The sequence below is a fragment of the Chenopodium quinoa genome, unplaced genomic scaffold, assembly GCF_001683475.1.
Source record: "Chenopodium quinoa cultivar QQ74 unplaced genomic scaffold, ASM168347v1, whole genome shotgun sequence".
Taxonomy (NCBI): Eukaryota; Viridiplantae; Streptophyta; class Magnoliopsida; order Caryophyllales; family Amaranthaceae; genus Chenopodium; species Chenopodium quinoa.
Genome location: NW_018742484.1, coordinates 4581035 through 4604566, shown reverse-complemented (window position 1 = coordinate 4604566; position 23532 = coordinate 4581035). Strand labels below are relative to the sequence as shown.

General features: G+C 34.4%; 2 protein-coding genes across 4 annotated transcripts; both read left to right on the top strand.

Annotated features, from left to right (window-relative positions):
• Positions 1–4853: 4853 nt before the first annotated feature.
• On the top strand, positions 4854–18391 carry LOC110719485. 2 transcript variants are annotated; one of them, XM_021898439.1, is made up of 20 exons: positions 4854–5578; positions 5693–5757; positions 7105–7378; positions 7615–7681; positions 7818–7971; positions 9030–9197; positions 10155–10247; positions 10348–10545; positions 10642–10743; positions 11251–11469; positions 11747–11821; positions 12255–12341; positions 12443–12628; positions 12733–12891; positions 13309–13401; positions 13901–13972; positions 15004–15121; positions 16576–16748; positions 17617–17701; positions 18250–18391. In XM_021898439.1, exons 1-19 carry the CDS (start codon positions 5392–5394, stop codon positions 17692–17694), a joined length of 2568 nt encoding a protein of 855 aa, XP_021754131.1. In that variant the 5' UTR covers positions 4854–5391; the 3' UTR covers positions 17695–17701; positions 18250–18391. The 2 variants fall into 2 exon arrangements, with proteins under 2 accessions (XP_021754131.1, XP_021754132.1); XM_021898440.1 differs by having other exon boundaries at positions 7108–7378; positions 18250–18390.
• LOC110719487 lies at positions 18377–23213 on the top strand. Of its 2 annotated transcripts, XM_021898442.1 has the most exons (8): positions 18377–18390; positions 19270–19344; positions 19593–19670; positions 19751–19846; positions 20774–20869; positions 20977–21160; positions 21797–21993; positions 22447–23213. In XM_021898442.1, the coding sequence occupies exons 3-7, from the start codon at positions 19593–19595 to the stop codon at positions 21940–21942; spliced, it is 600 nt and encodes a 199-aa protein (XP_021754134.1). In that variant the 5' UTR covers positions 18377–18390; positions 19270–19344; the 3' UTR covers positions 21943–21993; positions 22447–23213. The 2 variants fall into 2 exon arrangements, with proteins under 2 accessions (XP_021754134.1, XP_021754133.1); XM_021898441.1 differs by lacking the exon at positions 18377–18390 and having other exon boundaries at positions 19290–19376; positions 19520–19670; positions 22447–23212.
• The last annotated feature ends 319 nt before the right edge of the window (positions 23214–23532 follow it).

Here is a 23532-nt window from a genome sequence, read left to right as displayed (position 1 = left end):
TATCATTCTTAATTACAATTAAAAATTACGATTTTTTTTAAATGGCCTATCATAACTACCCTATAATAACTACTACTTTTTTTTACATCAAAACACTAGAATGTCCTCTATCCTACTCCCTCTGTCCCTTTATTTTTGTTCCATTTGACTTTGCATGGTCTCCAAGACACGTATTAAAACGTTTATATCTTCATTTTCTTACGCGTAAAAATTATAAAAAGTTGATATTAATTAAATTTACAAAGAGACGAATTAAACAAAATCTCAAATGACTATATTTCATTTTGAAGAACAACGAGAATTTACGGTCAAAGTTTTCAAAGTTTGACCCACATGTTGGCAATGGGGCAAAAAATTAGTGACAGATGGAGTATATATAAAGGGCCTATTTTGTTCAGCTTAATTTCAGTTCAGTCCAACTCCAATCAGTTCAGTTCAGTTCCTAATTTCCTTCTCTCATAAAGAATTCATTTCAACTCTATTCAGTTCAGTTCATTTGTTTTCAGTAAATCGAAACAAACCCAAAGTGAAAGGGGATTTTGGGTGATAAATTTCACTTTTCCAAAATACCCTTCTCAGGTTTTTTTTTTTTTTAATTTAAAAAAAAAACCTTCCATTTTGGTTCAAAAAAAAAAAAAAAACTTCCATCTTTTTATTTTTTAATATTTTTTTGAGGGAAGTCAAATTTTATTATTTAGCCTACATGACATCATCAAATTTTTTTTAATAACATATTTTTTTATTATATTTATCAACAATTTTTAAACCCACTAATATTCCCCATTAATATTTTTTTAATTAGAATTAAGGACTATATATATAAAGTGAAAGGGCCTTTTAGGTGATAAATTTCACTATCCCCAAATTATCCCTTTCATGTTTTTTTTTTTTAAATGGCCTATCATAACTGCCCTATAATAATTACTCCTTTTTTTTACACAAAAACACCAGAATATCCTATATATAAAGTGAAAGGGGGTTTTGGGTGATAAATTTCACTTTTCCAAAATACCCCTCTCATATTTTTTCTTTTCTTTTAAAAAAAACCTACCATCCTTTAAAAAATAATACCCTCTTGGTTCAAAAAAAAAAACTTCCATCTTTTTTGTTTTTTTTTTAATATTTTTTGAGGGAAGTCAAATTTTATTATTTAGCGACATCATCACCATATTTTTTTTTATTATGTTTATCAACAATTTTTAAACCCACTAATATTACTCACTAATATTTTTTAATTAGAATTAAGGAGATAATATTGTGGAAAAAATCAATGAATCGACCTTGATAGATTACTTATATTGCACACGTACGCACGTCTTTTAGCTTGTATTATACTTCGTATAAAGTGAAAAGGGGTTTTGGGTGATAAATTTCCCTTTCTCAAATTATGCCTCTCATTTTTTTATTTTTTTTTATTTTTTTTAACAAAAAACTACTATCCTTAAAAAAAAAAAAAAAAAAAAACCTACCATGATTGTTCAAAAAAAATAAAAAATTCCATCTTTTCTTTTTAAATTTTTTTAGGAAAGTTAAATTTTATTATTTAGCCTAAATGACATTTTAATAACATCTATTTTCTTTTTATCAACAATTTTTAAAACCACTAATATTTTTTTATTAGAATAATTAAGGAGATAATATCGTGGAAAAAAAAACAGAAAATCGAGCTTGATAGATTACTTATATTACACACGTACGTATTGCGTGCGTCTCTTAGCTTAGTTATTTAAATAAGGAGAGAGTACTAAATATCTATTTTTCCCTACCTTTTTAAAACTTTAACTAAACACTTATGAATAGTGTTACACCAATTATATCCCTTGTCTATTTATATAATTACCCCTATTTATGCATGCGAATTACATGTGTGCCATTTTAACCTTTTTTTTTTACCATCAGTGGCGGATCCAAGATTAGATTAATAGGTTGTCCCATCGTCCAACGACCGCATATAATATATTAAACAATAACCAAAGCTTTATAAATAAACCATATATATGAAGTTTATATATACATAAAAAGGTTCATTTTCATAAAGTAATACAAATTTATATTACAACGAACGAAAAAGTAATTAGACTTATTACAATTGCTCTTGGGGATTTTCATGTTTTGATAACAATTAACAATAACAATGCAACTTTAATTTACTATTCTCAATAGAATTTTCGATAACAACTAGTCAACTACACAATTCATACAATAATTAATCAATTTAGAATCCTAATTGTGAATGTAACAAATAATTGATTCAAATCAATAACTCTAAATAATGATTTATAAGCATTATAAGCTGAATAACAACAACAAATCAACAATAATATAAAGCTTCAAAACAATTAGCATAAGAAAATAAGGAAGTACTTAGCAAGAACACTCATTATTCATTATAATACCCAAATTCAAATTTCAAAATTAGTGATTTAGGTTAGTAATACCTAAGTTTTGTAGTTAATGGGTAGTTAACGGAGCCGCGGAGGCAATATGGAGGCCGAGCTGCGGCAGATCGATCGAACAGTGGTGTCGGAAGCCCAAAACGTGACTTCAACCATGGATGTTGGGTGTTTTTCATTTATTTTGTAAATAGTAATATTGTGGAGTAAGATGTAAGGAGGTTAGAAGGGAGAATGGGAGACAATTGGACAAAATGTCTAACAAAAAATTCCTTTTTTCAGTAAAGTATATTTGTTTATTTATTTTATTTTTATGTTTTACTGTAATTTTCATGTGAAATCTTTGTTACTACTTACAGAGTACCAGGTAGGAGTAGACGAGTAGTATGTAATGTAGGCTGATTGTTTTACTTTTGTTTTTTTTTTAAGAAATATTACTGTGTCACAAGACCCACCATGACTAAAGGTGGGTCCGCCCCTATTTACCACATGTGTAGCGTACTTTTTTTTTTTTTTTTTTTTTTTTTTTTTTGCTTGCCTTTTCTTCCTTACCTTTAAAAAGTTTGTGATAACTTATTAACTCTTATAAATAGTGTTTTGACAGTTATATCCTTTAAATTGTTTATTTACTTATATGTTCTTATTACTGTTAGTTGACTATATTATTGAACTCTTAAGAATAGTGTGCAAATATTTATTGAAAAAAATGGTGTCCTTCGAACAAGTGTATTATTCCGATAGAAGGTTCGAAATTGAATTAATTAGGAAACTAATTATTCAGTGAAGTCAAGTGATCAGAATGTCTAGCTGGAGACCGCTTTCAATCAGTAAGATTAATGTATAATTAATCTTACAGCTTGCTCTTAACTGAACCCTTCGGGTCACACCCAATCGTGTAACCGAACAAAGGCGATGAATTAATCCGAAGGATTAAATAAGTCGATAAGGATTATACGAACTAAAACGTCGGATTCCGAGCTTAGAGCGTCGAAGCCGAGCGTCAGATGTCGAGTCGATTCTAGGAATCGACGAGACGAAAAATAAAGTTAAGCAACAAATCAACGCATAGCTGTAGCCTCGCTTTGGCCTAGCCAAGCGAGGGCTAGGCTATAAAGGGTTGCTAGCCTAAGTGCTAGCAAGGTCGCAAGCCCAACATCCCTATGCGGGTGCAAGATGGGGCTTGTTGGCCGAGCTTGCGTGCTAGCAAGGCCAGTCGCATGCTAGCGCGCTGGGCCTCGCTAGCTGCTGCTAGTGCTAGCTAGCCTGGGCTGCTTGCGTGCAAGAGCAGCAGCAGCCTCGCTTCGCACAGCAGCTCGCATGGCTTGGGAGGCCTGCTTGTGCGGGGCAGCAAGGCCATGGGCTGCTAGCAGGCCCAGCCGAGGGACCAGGCCGCCAGCAAGGCAACCTTGGTGTCCAAGGCAGGTCGCACCAGCTGGCGCGCTATGGTTGGTTTCGGTTTTGTGAGGTGGGCTTGCTTGGGGAGCAAGGAGAGTTGTGGTCCTCTCCTTGTGGTCCTCACCCAGTCCCTCCCTCATGTTAACACTTGTTGCTCGACTATTGATTAGCTTATTCAATTTAATTTATAATTAAATTAATTGCTTATTTTGTCATTTTACCAACTTTCCCACATGGAAAGATGATTGAAGTTTTTGGGAATGCTTTGCCTATAAATACCAACTTTGGGAGTTGGGAATTTACACAATTTGAGTAGAACTCAATAAGGCATCTCTCTAAAACGTGAGAAAACCTTTAAGTTCGTAAAACTCCAATTTTGGCTCGGTCTCGTCTAAGCTACAAGATAGGAGCCGTGTTCGGGCGCGTAGGTGTACGAAGTAGGAGGATTCGCACGTGCGTGTCTTGATCTTTTCGAAGGTCGTGCTCGGGCTCGTGTGAAGCACGCTACGAGGGTAAGAATGTCTTTCCCCTACTTCTCTCTCTCTCTCTCTCTCTCTCTCTCTCTCTCTCTATGTGTTTATCATTTTATTAATTGCATGTTTGTTTGTTTAGTTGTATTAATTATGCATGTAGTCCGGGCGAGTTTTGGTTCCGCACGGTGCTTACGCATCGTAAAACCCAACATTTATACCCCTAAAAAAATTTTGTTTACATATTTTCCCTCATTTTCCTTTAATGTTATCAAAAACTAATGTTGTGAGTTGTGACATAAAACCAAACCGAAAGAGATTCTCGGATATGACTAGCTATGCGCGCGTTAGCCACCCTAGTAATTATATAAAAAGTCAACAGAAGAGGTTGTGGTGTCCTTTAAAATATCAATTGTACGGTTATACCCTTAGCAGCTCAATTGGCTTGGATAGAAAGATAAATAAATGATGATTACAATCACAATAAAAAATGGTACTAATCATTGACAAATCAATCACATTTGACAAGTTAAAATCTGACACTAATTTTTTAAATAATGGCCATCATTTCGTTTAAAAAAATGGCCATATTCAAGGAATTATTTAAATGAAGAAACTACGATTAAGAAATTACGGAGTATAATTTATGAAATTCTAACATTTAACAAGACTCTATTAAGGAATTTTTTTTATTTTTATTTTTATTTTTTTGAAGCCAAACTCTCTATTAAAGAATTACAATTAAGGAATTAATTCAACTTTGTAAATATATATGAATAATTGATTTAATTACATAACTATAACAAAATCTTAAATTTTTTTCACTAGAACTAGTTAACTACTGTATTATTTTTTTCTCAAAAGTAGCACCCATTTTGTGAAACTTTCTGAAAAATAAATGATTTTGTCAAGGTCCCACCAAAGTAAAAAAGAGAGGCACATAAAAGAAAGAAATCAAAACACGACCAAAGCAAAAAAAAGTAACGGACATTAAATAAAGCCTTCTGTTTTTTTTTTCAATGTTTTTGTAACAACACCACCACCAAGGAACCCGTCAAAGCGTGTCGCACGCCTTCTTCACTCCCCCGGCTGAGTTCCTCTTCTCTGAATAATTCTGATGTAAATTTGAGAAGATGGAGGAAAATTCATCAATCATGTTGGAGCGTTATCGGCGTGATCGTCAGAAGCTGCTTGAATTCATAATTTCATCCTCAAATTTAATCAAACAAGTTCGTACTTCTTCTGGTCCCACACTCTCTCTTTCCGACATCAACCTTGATACTCTCAGTGCTGATTATGTTCTCAATTGCATCAACTCTGGTTTGGCTTTTATTCTTTTTGTTTTTTTTGAATTTTGGATTCCTGCATTTTTGTTGTTGTTGTTGAATTTAAGCGTTAATTGGTCAATTTTTTTTTTTTAAATTTGTTTTGTAGGTGGTGTTTTGGATGTTGCTGAAGCGACAAATAGTTATTACCATGAGTTAGAGTACCCGACAATGGTAAAGGCTTTTATAATTTTAATTTTAATTTTGAACCTTTTGATTGTTGTATAATGACATGGAAAATGATGTTATAGTTTTGATTTATGATAGTGAAAATTGTTAATTAGTCAATTTGTGTTGTTTTTTGCTGGGTGTTTGTGATTGTGATGGTTTTTTCATTGTTTGTTTGTACACCATTTATCCGGTCAGATACTGATACGAAATTAGATAGGATTGTATGTACTTTTCTGGAGTTTTCGTTGTTTATACCTAACCTAGCACAAGGCAATGACACACTTTTCTCCGACATTGTCGTAAGACTCAGAAACCCTAGTGGTGGCACAAGTAGAATGCTGTCGGTTCCTACCTCAGCCCTGAAACAACCATACGAGTAGGCCACGATCTGGTCTATTGATAATGAAAGACTACTAGGTTCGTAGGATGGCAACTTGGCAAGTGAGGATACTTATGAAGTATGACAGAATTAAAAATATATTGTAGCAGAATTTTTATAAAACCTTAAAAAGCACTCATACAGAATACTGAAACGATTGAGGTATACAAGCAGTGAGTTCCTTTAAGTAACAGCAGAGCAGGAAATGGATAAGAAAAATCAGGTATAGAAGATCCCCTAGCTCAGTTAGTAAAGGCATAACTGATACCAAAACAATAATGGGGTAGATAAATTATTAAGAAAGCCAAAGAACAGATACCAAAAGATTCGATAATGAGATGATTTTAAGGGAATAGACTCCGTCCATGGTTCAGTGGCCACCGCCCACCAGAGATAGGCTCTCAGCTCTGGCAAACTTCTAAGTCACTTGATTGGAAGAAAAGTACGTGAAGATACCACAACATGACAACATGCATGACTTACATACTTCACTTTGACCATGATTGGTTATTATATGTAAAGAAATACATAGTCAATTTGGATCTGGTTAGGTTTGTCTCAATGTATAGTTTCAATATTTGAACTTCTATAATTTTTTGTTATTTTACTAATTGACAATTAACAATATAAGGGTAAAAGTTGTGTCTTGACTAACGTGCACAGTAAAAATGGAACAGGGAATAAAACAGTGGAATTATTAGATATTATTCTATGGGATACAGAAATAAGTACTCAAAATTGGTTGTCTTGAGAGAAATTTCTCATTTTTACAAGATGGGGACAAAATTAAATCTATTGGTCGTTGGAATGTTTTTTTTTTTTAAAGTGCCCGACTGATATACTCTTGTTATGCTCTTTAACATTGTTTCTTTCATCTAGGTGAAGCTTCAAAATTGGTGCTTTCAATGTAAATTTTGCCCCCAAACTCATAATGATTAACTTATAGATGTTTCTGTTGAATAAATTCCCAGCAGATCTATTCTCAGTCAGGGAATTCTTTTTATACCCTCACACAATCCCAGCTATCTAGATCTCCTCCTAAACGCCGGCCTCCTCCAGCTGGTGCCAGTGAGAAAAATAATGTTGCAGCACAGTCATCAAACCAAGCAGGACGAATATCTAATCACAAGATTGCTTCAAGAAAAGACGAAAATGGGTTCAAAGTTGGAAATGTAATGACTAGACCCTCAAAGTCTTCTGAGAGTGGTGTTGTTCCTCTTTTAGGATTACCTCACTTACAAACAGGTGTGGTGCTATCATACATTTATATTGTTCCTTATTATTTGCCTATATAAGGCTCAAATTTGCAAAATGATAACTTAATAAAGCATTCTGTTTTCATCAACTATATTGGATTTGATAATGTATTGTTTGGGTTAATCTGATTATTCATTATGAATTTCGGCTCCTTTCCGTTAGATTTTCAAGTCTTGGATTTCTGTTTTTTAGACAACTCATATTTAGTTCTAGGGTTTTTGAAGGATTGTCTGAGGATGATTTGCGGGAATCAGCTTATGGAGTACTGGTTGCATCCTTAGCCTTTTCTAGGTATACATTTCCCCTTGCTTTCTTGTAATTTTTTTTTTTTTTTTTGCTGTATCTTCAACAAAGCTGGTTCTTTCGTATACAACCTTTGCCTTAATTTAGTAGTAATGACATTAATACTGTTATTTACATGTTTTAGGATTGAAGTTTTATGTGAACAAGATCGAAAAAAGGAAAAGTCTTCTAAACTGCTAGCAGGTTTGAAAGGAAAAAAGAGTAGAGAGGTGGTTTTGCAAGCTCGGTATCAAGATAGAAATTTGGAACTACTTAATACCATACGCACTCAAATGGAGGCAAGTTTCTCTGCATCTTTACTTTTGACTTATTAGCTTTTGTAGCCTGTACTTGAATTCTTAATTTTTATGAATTTTTATCAACTGTGTTGAATTAATTGTTCTCATGTATATAACACATATAAATCATCCACAATTCTTCTTTAACAAAGACTAAAAGCTAAGGCAAATTAAGTTGTGAGTGTGTGTTAGGCTAAGCCGATTCGACAGAATTTGTGGTTTAGGTCTTACCCTGGGATTCGTTCGTTCGTTCGAGAGAGAGAGGCAGAGAGAAGGAAGAAAAGTAGTAAGGAAGAAGCTAGTTCTATGTCATAAAGTATTTAAGGGTGGGTCAATTATTTCTTTTTCACTAGGTTAATTAAACAGTTGGTGCTGCATAGTTCATTTTAAAGGGTACTCCATTCGTTATTTTTTGTTGTACTTAATCACAGTAGACAAAAAGATCAAGTAGAAGAGGAGGGAGAGACCATCTATGTATGGTACTTTTACTTTTTGGAGGAGATAGAAAGACCGAGGAGTAAATGACGTGCTAAGACATTTAAAGGGTGGATGTAAATGACAAGTGGGTTGAAAATAAAGAACAGGGGTAGTTTCAAAAAGTGCTATCTGTAGGGTTATCTTCAACAAATTATCTCTTTATTTATATTGTGAATGTATTAATATATTAATCACAATGCACATGTATTGATCAAGTAGAAAAATAGTGCTCTTAGTGTAGATGATTTATTTGTATTTTTGCTTTAATTCATTCAATTTTGATGTTTCCCTCTTTAATTTGTTTTGATAGAATATCGAGTATTTTATGCTTGTTAAATGCAGTATCTTTGATAGTGTTGGTGACCTTGGTGTGTAGTCTGTGTATTCATATTCTTTGTATACTTTTGACAAAACTCAGTGGCTAGACTTTGATCTGTTCTTCATAAATTACAGCATGTAATATGTTTTTCATTCTGTTTTCCTGTATAACTTGTCAAGTATTGTACAAATTAGGCAAATAATTTTATTAGTAATAATACCCTTTGCTGTTATCCATCTCTGATTGATGAAAGATTTACTAGGTTTCAGAAGCGATGGATTTATGCATCAGGCAATGCTTGACGCGATGCGCTTCAAGGTCATCATCTTCACAATTTGATGTTCTGCAAATTGTACTGGGCCTTATTAAGAGCATTACAAGATCAAATTTTCCAAATGAAAAATCTTATGTTCAATGGAAAAATAGACAGGTAAAGGGTATAAGAAGTATATGCTTGCAACTGGCTCTGGTTTTAAAGATTAATGTTACTGGGCATTCTATTTGTTAACATGAGTATATAGTGAATAATGAATTATGTTTCAATACTGAGAATTAACTGATCTTGAGAAAGAAATCTTATCTGGTTTGGTAGGGATTCATAGGGATGCCCTTGTACTGTTTTGGACCATTTACAAATCCAGCATATGAACTTGGAAGGTGAAAGGGGCATAAAGTATAGAGTTAGGTTGCCTTTTTGCTATTAAGTAGGTGCTTTGGGTGGGAAGGGAATCAGGAGCTTTCAAGGTTGGGAGCCTCCTTTTAGTTATCTGGTTTCTGTTTTGGATCAATTTGGTGTATTTAGCTTGTCATTTGACTCCTGTTCATGGAGCATTTCTTGGCATATACAATTACTGATGTATTGCAAGATAGGAGCTCTTTTCTGGTGGACTTCTGGTCCACTTCTTTGTAATTCTTTTTTATCTTCTTTCGTAATGTTATTTCTCTTATCCAAAACAAGGGGAAAAATAAAAAAAAAAGAAAGTTACGCTTTGAATATTAACTTACGTGAATACTTTGAACCTAGACTTGGTTGGTTATAGTTTCTCTTATTTCAAATGAGCATGAAGAACCAGAAATTACTATCCATATTCTTGCATGGTTTGATGTGGAATTGTCTTTGTTGGTCCGTGTTAAGCTTTGTTGCTGTTTGCCTGTATGCATTGAGAGTTGGTGGCAAATGCGCCTCTTTATTTCTCAGTCGGATTTATTATAATAAACTTAAATTGCAAAAGTTTTAAGGACGGCCTTTTTAAGCCGTAGGCTCCTCCCGAACATCCTGCCTACCTGGCATTTTCAATTGATATAATTAAAAATTTAGAATACTTTGTTAGATTGTATTTTAAATATGTTTAGGATTGCAACTTCCTAAGCAACTCTTTTGTCACAGGCAAATATCATGGAAGAACTCTGTTGCCATGGTCATTTGACGGAGGAATATACTACCGTAAAATACTCTATTGGAAAGATAAGAAATGCAAGGGTATGGATTTTGATCAGTTATCTATCGTTCTTTGGTTGATTTCAGGCTTTCAGCATTTTTCATATTTAAGTGGTTAATGGGAGTACTTTGTCTTATTTAGGAATGGGATATGATGTCACCCAGTGAACGAGCTGAGATTCTACATTCTATCAGTAATTCTGCTTCGAAAATCTTCCATAAGCCAGGATATGGAGATGAAAGATGTGACTTGCCTGGAGGTCACCACTTGAAAGTCCGGCTTTATGAGAAACTGCTTTCTTCAGTGTTTGACATTCTTGAAGAAGGACAAATTTTAGTGGTATCGCTCATATTTTAATTTTCTGGCTTTTCTTATAGAGTTGTCTGTTAAGTATTACAATGAGAAGTAAAGTCCCTGTGATATAAACATATACAGGAGGCGAATGAAATTCTGAAACTCATCAAACTGACCTGGTCTACTCTTGGGATCACTCAGATTATTCATGATGCATTGTATAGTTGGGTTCTCTTTAAACAGGTATTTAACTATCATTTTTGCTTCGATTTTTTATTGTGTTTGATGTGTTCTGAGCTTTTCAGAATTCTCATACTTCTTAATGGTAATCTAGAACCCAAGTCATAGATGTTTCTTAAAGTCCACCTCATTTATTTGTATTATAAAATTCTCTTGTAATGTAAATAACCGATTCTAGAATGGGAAGTAGAGTGGGGGAGGCAATGGTTAATTTTGGAGAAATCTCCAGAGGAGCCAAGGAATCCTTGTAAGAACAATTTTTAGTTGTTTAACCTAGTAACTTTTGTATTTTATTCCATATCGCTGTAGATTTCTGCTTGATAATATACTCCATATTCTGGCAAGTTTTCTTATACATCCTTTAAAGAACTGTATTGACATTGCTTACACACTAAGCACAGCATGGCCTGAGAGAAGTTTTTTCGTCTGCCTATTAAAAACTTTCATCGAGTTTGTTCTCCCACTCGATATGAAATAAATTTGTTTTTCTGAACCTTTTATCTTATGTAGTATGTTCAAACAGATAAGGAAGATCTGCTAGAGTACACAACTATCCAAATACAGAATGTCCAAGCTGCTGAATCTCTTTATGAAGAAGGGGAATGTTTGTTATGTACGATTGAATGGCGAGATAGTGTAGTTCGACTAAATTTGGTTCCAGCTATATTGCTCTCCATGCATATTTGGTGTGAAGGGAAACTACAAGACTATCATAGGCATTTTAGTCAGGTTAGTTATTTGGTATCAGTGTAATTCCAGTATAGTTTTGGAGTCATACTAGATGGATATGTGTTGTATTTATATGCTAACCAGGTATTGTGCCCTTTAATGCTAATTTGTTTGTTTTTTACTGTTAAAATTACAGACTTCTTGCTATGTCATAGCCACTGTTGCCTGTATATAATTTCTGTTTTATGTTTGGTGCTTTGATCTGAGTAATTTAACATTTATTGGTGCCCATCACCTTTCAAATATTTTTTTTCCTAACATTAAGCTAACTTTCCAGAAACCATCCAAGTTCAAGAGGATATTGACCTTTGCAATGGCGACTGCAGTCGTTGATCTAAATGTATTTGGCGAGGTTAGTTATGGATCAATTGTTAGTTAATTTTGTTTTTCTTTATTATAAGTGTCGGTATGTTTGAGTTCTTCTTGCTTAAAATTTATATGCTTCTTCTCTACATAGATCTATGTGATATGCAGCTGTCTGTAATTGCCTTTTTTCCCCCAAGAAAATATAAACACCAGCGATTTTAATACTGATTTTTAAGAGCATTATGTTTGATACAATAAATCTCTTGTTTTATGGGAAACTCATCCGAATTTCCCCCTGTTTTCCAATATACTGTGATTTAATTATTTTTCTAATTGTCGTTTAAAGAAACTTTTCATGCTAGAAACAAGTTTATAATGTATTTATCCATGATAAGTCTTCTCATACTATTTAGCTGGTATTATATTCTGAAATCACCTTTTTAATTTCACGTCTTCTTCTCCTTTATTTCGCTATGCAGCTGACTGAAACAGATGGTTCCACAAATGATGCATCCAGACTAATAAAGATGTATGTGGAGAGCTCTGTTCAAGCAGCATACATGCTAGTGAGTCTGAATTGAATTATCTATTTGAGTCAATTTGTTGTTTGTGAGTTGAATTTAACATGCCAACTTTTTTTTTTTTTTTAAATTTATTTTTAAAATAGGTTCTTAATGGCTTGGATCTCAAATCAGATATAGAGAGGATGCATCCGTTGGCATTGCTTGCAAATGCTGTAAAATTGGTTGCTGAGAAAGAATTTTCTGTTTTTAGCCCTGTATTACATTTGTGGTGTCCTGAAGCTGGGATGATTTCAGCCACACTATTACATCAACTCTTTTGGGAAAGATTGGTATTTAACGTTATTATAATTAATAGTTATTCAATTAATAGTATAAATTTATCTTTTGTGTATATTTTTATGTAATCTGACTGTGTCCCCCCCCCCCTAAACAGAGACCATTTATTCAGGGCATATCGAGTCTCTCTCAAGATGTCAAGTTGGTTCTTTCTGCTGCTCATATGCTGGATCGGGAGCTGACTCAACTCTATTCTTTCAGCTTTCATGGGAATAGCTTACATCAGCCTTTCAAAGTTGAGTTGGACCATTTTCAGGTGAGGGTACTCGTGTAATCTTTGGTTACAGGAATCCCATAGATTGATGTTTTGATGCATCTAGAATCTATGCTCCAGTGATCCATTCCATTCCCTTCCCTTCTCAACCAATAGTTCATTTCATCTTGAATTCCTCTAAGGCTAGGCGCATTTTAGTTTTATTATATATGTAGTACCTTATATCTGTTTGGATTATTGGAGCTAGCCAGCTAATTGCATTCCATTTTAGATACTTCTGTATCCTGTGGGTTTCCTGATTGGCAGTAAACATTGACTGTTTTTAATGATGCCAATTTCTTGTACATCTGCAAAACTGAAAGAGATGGGCTTAATAGGAATTAAATAGGATGTGTTCTTTAGGTTATTGATTGCTTAGAATTATTGGAAGTGTCGTATAAATTTCATTTAATTTGGCAGATTGGAGATGTCTCTGCTTCACTTATTCTTGATTGGTCAATATCTCAACATGCATATATACTGGACTGGATTGCCCGTGTCTTTGATCTTGAGGTTCGTTTCTAACTTATGTGTAATTTCAATGAGATACTATTCAATTGGGTGTAATGTAGTTATGCATCATGTGTACCTTTTTCTTTTTTCATTACCCTTGCTTTTATTTGTGCAATGTTTCTTTCCGAGTCTTTGAGAAGCAACCTCTCAACTATTTTACCAAGCCTAAGAAAAGAGTGCGCACTATTGGACCTCCATAGGATTTGCCAACACGGGTGGATGTTATTGCTCATTGCTGTATCAATACAGAAATCTACAAGCCAGTAATTGTGGTAGGATTTGAAAAAAAAAAAAAAACATTACTAGATGTGATATCTTATTGCTGAATATATTATGCTTCATCTGTTACTATGATTTTGTAAAACCATGAAAGATGTTCTACCTATAGATCTATTTTGACTGATGTGATTAGGTTGTGTTTATTATGTGAGCTGCATCTGTTGAAGTGCAAGAACTAGAGGTTTTTTCCTCAAGTAAATTGACTTTTTGATTGTTGCAGTTGTGGGAACCTTTGACATCTCAAAAGAAACATGCAGGATCTGTTGTTGAAGTATTTAGGATGATTGAGGAGGTAATTGATCTGTCTGGATATTTTTTAATTTGATTGCTTTTATAAAATCTGTTTAAGCTTCACAATGAAGCAAATATGGAATTCAGGAAGAAGACCTGTGAAAATATCAACAAGGCCTTCCACGATTTTGGGGCCACAATTCATCTGTTAATTGATATTGTCCAGTGTATACTAGCTCAGTAGTATTAACATATTGAACAACAAACCAGAGCTTATAAAAGCTATACTGCTGCAAAATTAGATTCCCTTGACTTGAATTAGGAACTACTCCCTCCATTCCCTAAAGTTCCACTCAGTTGTTTTACGCTCTTGTTTCATTGGAAAAAGTGTGTGGGTGTAAGAAAAAGATGGATAAAGACGAGAGATGAAGTAATAAATGAGAGGGTTTACAATTTTTTTTGTGTAAATAGTGTAAGGGTAAGGTGGACTAGGTGGTAATATGGAGTTAAAAAAAACTATAATAAAGTAAAAGTGAGCTAAAATTGCTTCCTCCGTTTTCTTTTACTTGCAACACAACCTCAAGGCATGCACTTTAAGGAGATGAATGGAGAAGGTAAACTAAATCAAAATTTTTAATACCGGGATTAGGGAAGGGTTAGATATTATATGTGTAAATTTTTTTGATTAATTTGTCCATTTAAATTATCTAATCTCTTCCTTAATGTGCGTGTCATGAAACTGTGTTGCAAGTAATAAAAAAAAAAAAAAAAACGAAAGAAGTATGAAACAACCCAAAATGGAAAGTGAGTCAAACTTTCAAATTTGTAGAGAGTAATAACTAATAAGTTTATTAACATAAAAAGTAGGGTGGTTCAAGATATCTCAAAAAAGCTTCATAGTGACTAACCAGACAAGGTTTCCTTTTTGTTTTTGTATCAGTGTGCCTGTATAAAACTATAAATTTCTAGTCCCCTTGTCTTTGTATGTTGTGTTTTATATGGTTTATAATCACGTCCTTATGTTACTAAATCTTTTTCTTGATATTCTTGGCTTGGCTTGACTTGATTTTTTTTTTTTATTATTATTTTCAGACGGTGGATCAGTTTTTTGGGTTGAATCTTCCTGTGACTATCACACACTTGCAAGCTTTACTTTCTCTAATCATCCACAGCTTGGATGCTTATTTGTCCAAAATGGGTTGCCAATTAGGTAATACTTGCAAAAAGAATATGCCTGCAAGGCTGCAATTACTAACTTATAAACGATGCTTTCTCAGTTTGTTTTTTCCTTAATATTTAGGCTTCTATAATGTGCTCTTTAAATTGTTTTTTTGTATGATAAAAACACGTTGGAACTTTTGACTTCTGGTTGAAGGATCTGACGTGATGCCAAATATGATATGTTGCACTTGACATAGGTCATAACTAATAAGTCATGCCTTTGAGAAAATTTGGACACTATCCAGAAGTTTTAATAGAAATGTGGAGGAGATCTCCCTGGGTATTAAATAGATTGTTATTCATTCAGTATTTATCTATAGTCATTTGTTCTGTGCCAAAGTAACTTTGTAGGATCCCATTTTAAAGGTGATTTAAGGCCTGCTTGGAGATGCCGGAGAAGATTGGAAGTAGGAAACACTCTTGAGGTAGCATAGTGGTCAAAAGATCCACTACAATATTTTGGCTTCCTGGCTTAAGATCTATGTTACCCAGACTCACGAGTACACGACACGACACAACACATGGGTATGGAATCCCAGTTAGATTTGACAAAATGTACTTGGCCATGGCTAGTTATGGAAACCGCGAGATCTATAAATTAACACATTAATTGATACAATATGAAGAGTGAAGTTAGGGCTTGGCTTTTGGTCACTGAGAGTTTGAGAGATTGGGTGTGTAAGGAGAGAGCTTATGTGTGGTTGCAGCACAATGCAGTTGGGTGTGTAAGGAAAGAGTTTGTGTGTATTGGCCTCTCTTCTGATAGCTATTTGCTGATCTAGCTTTTTTTATGCCCACGTTTTCATTTTTTCATTTCCGAAATGTTCAACAGGATAGATCTACTGAACATGGGTTAGGATATGTCTTTGTATTCTCAGTTGGAGGTTTTGACTTGAATGCATAGTTGAAGTGGGGCTTTACGACTATGGTACTGACATTTCAGAATTTATTAGCATTTGGGAAAGCTATAAAGTGCTGTGTTGTGTTCGCTTGTTTGAATCTTTTGGTGGTGTAAATAATGAAATCTATCCTTTTTGTTCTCAAAACACAAGGCTCTCACATCCTTCAAGGTCAAACTTTAACATGTGGCTGTTAAATTCTCTGATTGTATTGATGAAATGGTGAAAAGTAATATTATGAAGTAGAGTGCATTATAATGCAAATATCAATAAGATTTATATAAGATTCAATATGTTTTAAGGGAAATTAGGTTAAAGCTTGATCTCAAATAATACAGGGACCTTATGTTTTGATAGAGGAACTTGGTTTTAAGTTTTAGATTATATCTCTGACTGTATTGTTGACCATCGTTCTTTCTGTTTTTTTTTTTTCATTGACTTTGTTCATTCTTATATAATCTGTCTTGTTTTGCTTGATGATTTTCATTTTATTAGCTGTTTGTTTTCTCTTCCATCATTGAGATTTTGCTGTGATATTATGCAGTTGAGAAGAGCCACCTTTATCCATCAGCTCCATCACTGACACGGTCTGAGGAATCTTTGGTTACTATCCCGAGAAAAAAGATGGTTGAGCTCAAGATCTTGGATGATAATACTATTAATACCCTAAATCAGTTGACCTTACCCAAGCTCTGTATCAGACTGAATACTCTTCAAGTGAGTTTCATCCTACTTCCCAACCCCCCCCCCCCCTCCTCCCTCCCCCAATTAAAAAAATAATAATAATAATTACGTAAAAAAGAAGCAAGCATAAAGTTGTGTGAAGAATATTCATATTTTAAAAGCATTTTTCATTGTTAATATTTGAATGCAAGAAACTGAGAGAGTGTCACAAAAGTTTTCTTATACTTTTTGAGTCTGGTATCACTTTTTATGTGCTATTATTTGCTTAAATGTTTTGGATTTTTTTACGATGATCAACAATGGTTGAATGTATCAATATAAACTTGCATGATATTTGATACGATCTCTGGTAAATGTTTAGCTCCACTTATTGGATTATTTTTTATATCTCTGTTCAATTCAACTATAGAACGCTGGTTATATTGTTGTCTCAATTTCTTGTAATTCTCAAAGTCTAATGTTTTATGGAGTACAAGTAAGTAAATGAAGAGGTATTTGACTGTAGAGTGTAGACTTTCCTCAACTTGACCGCGATTTATAACGTAGGAAAGACTAAGCAATGTGAACGGAAAGTATCTGCTTGTAGTTGTGTTACGTTTTACTCTCCTGTTTCCATTCCAGATATTCACACTGAAAATTGGAGGGGATTATGGCTCTGTTCTTTACTCCCAAAAGCTGTAAAGGGATCAAATTAATAAATTAAACTTTGATTTAGTTCTTTATCATGTTTTAGCTGTTGAATGTTGTTTTTGAGTTGTTTCATCACTGACTTTTCTACTTTTAATTCTGTTCTTTTTCATCTTTGTTACTTGAATTCCTGTTTCCTTCAGGACTTACACTTCTGTTATCAATTTTTATATAACATTGGCTTTATAAAGATGTTTTCCATTTCCGTGTGCAGTATATCAGAAATCAAATTGTTATATTGGAAGATAGCATGAGGAAGTCATGGGGACTTGTCAGACCAGCTGTGAAGTGAAGATGGTGTAAGCGCTTGCACATTTCTTGTTATTCTCTTCTTTTGACTTGATTTGTCCCTTATTGATACTTTTTGCTCTAATGATACATGTCTACGTCTTCTAATTTGAGCCACTCTTCCTGGTGAACGGAGAGGGGGGAGGGAGTGGGGTGGGGGTGGGTTTGGGCTTTTTTATAAATCTGCAATTCAGGTTTTGACTTTTTGAACCACATGGTGCTCACTTGTATTGTGCCAACTGAGTCTAGAGGCTTAAGGCTGAGTGCAATTATAAAACATATTTAATCTTTATTATTGTTGTTTCACACTTGAAGAGACTTCTCCTAGAGAATAAAGACTATGCTCCGATTAAATGGCGGGATAAGAAGTAAAATGGTTTAAAGGCCATATATATAGAGGAGAAGACTGGGACTGAAACTTGTTATATAGCTGTCTTGCTGGATATCATAATGTTGTAGTCAACAGACCCACATCTTTTTTTTTTTGTTGATTTACTAATAAAATCTTCGTAGCTTATACTATATTCAGATTATGGAACTTTCTATGTGTATTGCGCAGTTAACATTGTAGAAGAAGAAACTCCTGAAATCTCGGAGAGAACTATGAGTGAAGAATCAATTGATGAATTATTTGCGACGACATTTGATGGTATTAGAATTAGTATCACAGATGCTATTGCGAAACATATTGACTTCACAGGTTAGATATAAACTCTTAAAAGTTATGTCTTAAATGGTAATAAACTTTCATAGCTGCATGATTTTAATGGTTTTTTGACGGGGTGCCCCTATCGTTTTAAGCCTACTAGCCAAATTTTTTACAAATGCACTATATAGGATATACATTGTGGTTTGCAAATAAAATTACCAAGTTCCCTTAATGAAGTAATGGACGTTTACTTCTGTTATCTAAAATCACCTAACCAGTTAATGCATTAACGCCTTATTAGCTCAACCTCCATGTTAACAAAAAATCTTACCTTTCACTTGACCCTGAATTGTCAATATTAACATCACTTCTGCCACATCCTGATTGAGAACTTCTGTGTCCACTCCTTAGTATTTAACTTTATATTTTATATGCTCTATCGTTCATTCATTCAAAACACCACTGCATTATTATTATTTTTATTTCAAACTGTCTTTCTGTATTACCTGTCACAAAACCTTGAAGAAATATAATGGAAATGGAGTTATACTTTTAAAGATGATTGATACTTAATAAACTATGAAAAGGAAATAAAGGCCTACTTTGAAATAGCATACGTATGCTGTTATTCATACTAGTGTTTTTTTTTTGTTACATAGCCTTTTGTAACCCAAGTGACTGATGCTTTTGTATGCTGCAAAAGAGCTTTGTGGTTACTTTGTATATTATCCTACAATTTCTTCATATTACATTGTTATGTAGTGTTAACAATGACTAGAAATTGTGCTGTTGCTGACCTCAGTTCCCATGTCCAATTATTTACCCTTGGGAAGTGGGGGTGGAAACTGCTTCTTTAGGATGACAATTTTGACCTATTTACATGACAGTAAATGCAGAGAAGGTAATAATCCCCATTTATTGGTTATGCAGGAACAAAAGCTGTATTCTGGGACCTAAGAGAGAAATTCCTTTTCCAATTATATCGTGGTGGTGTTGAAAAAGCTCGTATGGACACTGTGCTTCCCAGTGTTGATTCTGTTAGTAATTGAGCTATTTTTTTTTCCTTTATGTACAAGCCTATATTCTACTCCAACTGAAGAAAGGTTATGAAATGCACTGATGAAGCATTTTTACTCATTTACGAAGTATTAATTTGCATTTCATGTTGATTACTATTCAGTTGGTAAATTTGGTCAATCAATCTTATGCTTGAGAGATAGTTACAACTTACAATATGAGATGCATTGATGTAGATGCTGAACCAAATATGTGGATCAGTTGATGACACCGTCAGGGATCCTGTGATTTCCAGTATTTTTCATGCATCATTGGTATGTTCTGAGGCTCTATTAGCTCTGGTATATTTATTCTCCTTGTTTTTCATGCTTCTGATTTTTCTTGCTTTGTTCAGGAAGGTTACCTTTGGGTACTGCTAGATGGAGGACCTTCACGTGCATTTTCTGATTCAGATATCATATTGATGGAGGATGATCTGAGAGCACTACAGGTATTTGATGTCTCTTTTTCTGTTGCAGTTGGTCAAATTTTCTCAGATTTGGTTTGGGGTGGGGTGGGAGGAGAGGTATTTGATATCTCCTTTTGTGTTGCAATTGAACAGCTTCTCCTCGGACTTGATTTTTTTTCCTCTCTGTCTGTGTGTTTTGGGGGGGGGGGGGGGTTGAGGGGTAAGCAGGGTAGTTAATAGGATCTTATCACATAATTTCTCTTGTTAAATGGCCCAATTAAGCAGTGAAAATGAGGCGGTGGGGGGGGGATTGAGGGGGTAAGCAGGGTAGTTAATAGGATCTTATCACATAATTTCTCTTGTTAAATGGCCCAATTAAGCAGTGAAAATGAGGCGGTGGGGGGGATTGAGGGGGTAAGCAGGGTAGTTAATAGGATCTTATCACATAATTTCTCTTGTTAAGTGGCCCAATTAAGCAGTGAAAAGGAAAGATGTATTGTTTATTGCTAATTCGTGACTAGTGTTTTATTTTAACGATTGTCTACAATTACGAAAGAGACTTTGAGTGGCAGTGAAATCCTGAATCAGGCTACATATCTTTTTAATTTTTCTAGAAGAAAGTAGATGGAGATCTATATTAGTCGGACTCGGGTACCAGTGTCCGACTACTATTTTGTGAACTTTTTCCATGATTTTGAACCAAAATGAAGTGTTCAAGTGTTGTATCCATGTCTGAGGGTCAAGGGTCTAACATGGGTACTTGAGGTTAAATGAAGAGTTTGAGTAACATAGGTGGAGATGCAACGGAAATAGATGTGCTCATTTGGCTTTTAGCTACTTAATCTTTGTTTTTCCTTTTTACCTCAGAGGAATTAGGGGTTTTAATTTTGCTTGCTTGGACGTTTGTCTTTGCATTTTTTTTTCAAGTATGATATTGATTATAGATAGGACATATGTGCCATTTTGCAGGATTTCTTTGTGGCTGAAGGAGAAGGTCTTCCTCGTTCTACAGTAGAGCGAGTAGCGAAGTTTGCTCATCAAGTGTTAAGCTTATTTTCCCTTCAGGTCTGATGGTGGTTTTGAGAATTTGAGGTACATGCAGGTTGAGTTGCTTAAAGAATTACTCATAATATTTAAGTTGTTTCTCTTTGCCCATTCTTGATCCTTTGCAGACTAGTAGCGTTATCCAAATGCTAATGAATGCAAGTGAGCACATCTCAACTAGGGTTCAGTCAGGTGATCACGGTCATAGATCACTGGATGATGCAAATACTTTGATACGAATATTATGTCACAAAAAGGACACGGAAGCTTCAAAGTTTCTAAAGAGGCAGTACCGGCTCCCGCCATCCTCAGGTGACTCTCTCTTGTACTCTGTATGAATTAGAATATATAAGCATAATCTAGGATATTGATAACTTACAGTGATAGTTGGTGACATATATATATATATCATAGCAATATATAAAGGGGAGACGATAAGCTACTAGTTAATGGGTGGAATGAGATCAGTTGGTTGTTGCCAGGAGGCATTCTTTTTCCTTCTTGACCAATTTAGTGTGCAATGGTCACAAGCAGTCTCCTCGCTGTGTTTACTGTTTAGATCACCATGACGGGAAAAGGTCCCGGTACATTAAATATTCCGCTAGTGCCGCTCCAGTTTCTATGCTTTCCTCCTTCCTGAGGAACTCTTTTGTTTATTGAATTTTTCTCTTTGCTATTGATGGTCTCACTCGTATTTGCCTTTTATTTACTTCATTCGTATTCTTAAACTCTTAAGAGTGGTACTCAGATTGATTGAATTACAAACTTAGGATACCTGGAATATTAGGTCTATAGCCTAAAAAAATTCTTTTCACACTATGTAATGTAACCCTTTAATTTTACCGTGCCAGATGCCGAAGTTTAAATTTAGAAATTTGTGGTGAAATTTCAGTGAAGAACTAGTGTTAGTTACTAAGTAACTCACTGTATGCTGTATGCTGTATGCAGAATACGAAGAAAATCCTAAGATTGAATCAACATCAAGTTCAGCCATGTTTTCAGATCTGCTAAAAAGAAGTGCATCATTTCGGTTTCCAGAAACAGGACATAGTAGCTTCAAATCATTGAAGAAGAAATTTCAAGAAGCATGGTGAGAGGTCTGGCTTTGATGCTGAGGGGTATAAATTATGCTATTTTGGCTTAAGGTAATATTTGGTTTTTGTTGGTGTATACTATATGGGTGTATGTGACGGGAGAAGTTACTTCTTCCGTCCCTAATATTTTGCGCCATTGGACTTTTCGCGGTCTCCAAGATGCGTCTTAAAACGGTTTTATCTCTATTTTTATGTGTAAAAACTATAAAATTTTCTATATTAATAATAAATACAATCAGACAACTCCAACAAGATTGCACATGACTTATTATCTCTTATAAATTAGAAGTATGTTATAGTCAAAATTTTTAAAGTTTGACCCATATTTTTGCAATGGGGCAAAAAATTAGGGACAGAGGGAGTACAATCAAAATTATCATTCCTATAATTGTATTTCCTTTCTTAGTTGGACTACTGAAATCATTTTTATGTGAAGGTAATATTGTGATTGTGACACAAAGTCTCTTTTCCCTTCATTTACATGCTTTGCTTCTCTGCAAACAGTGGCTGACTGTCTTTTATATCCTATGTGGGTGACTGCCAATAACTTCCAACGAGAAGCAGCTTGATGCAACTTGATTATAACTTTGACTAGTGGTGTGAAAACTCTAATCTTGCTGGAACAAAGACTAGGTTTAGTATAGCTTAGTGGCAAGATGATGCAGTTGAAGGTTGTCAAGTCTTGCTATAGTTCGTTGGTGCTGATTTTGTGTATAATGACCTGAGATTGATCAACTTGAGATAATCAATAGGATGTGTTAACATTGGGGTTCATTTCTTCTACAACCCCTCTAGAGTGAGGTTGTAACAGTTATTAGCAAAAATCAGCTAATAGCAAGCAGGAGAATGGAGATCGGAAAAGGATACCCGGATACAGAATATGAGCAAGAATTGAGTCTACAATTTTTATGTTGATTGTTCGTTATTGTAGATTTTGCCAATGACTGTTATTCATATAGTATCATTTCAAAAAAAGTGGTGTAATATTGGTTGGGGAAGCGGTTGATGAGATAGATATTAGACAAAGCTTCTGTTAGTTCTGTAAGGCTTCTTTTTGGTGTTTGTGTGGATCTTTGTAGGTTTGTTTTAATTTCATAAACGGGTGCAATAAAGTTTTCATATTAGCGCAAATTTACATTTTTTAAAATGATGCCAAATTGCCATTCTGTTCTCAGTTAGATTGTGGATCTTTCTAGCTTGTATTAATTGTTGCGTTGATAGTGTTTGAAACGAACCTTCCTATGTTGCTGTTGTAATAAATCACTGTCATACTCATATATCATCATATATTCATGTGGTTATTCATGATGAATTAGAGCTGGAGGAAACTTTGGATGTCATTAAGCCAGCCAGGATGCTGATTTATCAATGACATCGAGTCCAGCTAATTATCTAACGGTTAGATAATTATTATGATGAAAATGTTTATACTGTTTCTAGCCCAAATATTGCTTCAATGAATTGATACATGCAGTTTTGTTGACGCTGCCATAAAATTCTCTTCTCATTACTCGATTTTCCACACCACAATACTAGTAACAAGGCCGCTAGCTTGAGAAAGAAAGTGAAAGTCGAGGTACACTACTGTGA

Coding starts and splice junctions, on each gene's coding strand:
- LOC110719485 (XM_021898439.1), top strand. CDS start 5,392: ATGGAGGAAAATTCATCAATCATGTTGGAGCGTTATCGGCGTGATCGT. Junction 11,470..11,746: donor ATCATAGGCATTTTAGTCAG/GTTAGTTATTTG, acceptor CTAACTTTCCAG/AAACCATCCAAGTTCAAGAG. Junction 15,122..16,575: donor CAAAATGGGTTGCCAATTAG/GTAATACTTGCA, acceptor GATATTATGCAG/TTGAGAAGAGCCACCTTTAT.
- LOC110719487 (XM_021898442.1), top strand. CDS start 19,593: ATGCTGAACCAAATATGTGGATCAGTTGATGACACCGTCAGGGATCCT. Junction 19,671..19,750: donor GTATTTTTCATGCATCATTG/GTATGTTCTGAG, acceptor TGCTTTGTTCAG/GAAGGTTACCTTTGGGTACT. Junction 19,847..20,773: donor ATGATCTGAGAGCACTACAG/GTATTTGATGTC, acceptor GCCATTTTGCAG/GATTTCTTTGTGGCTGAAGG.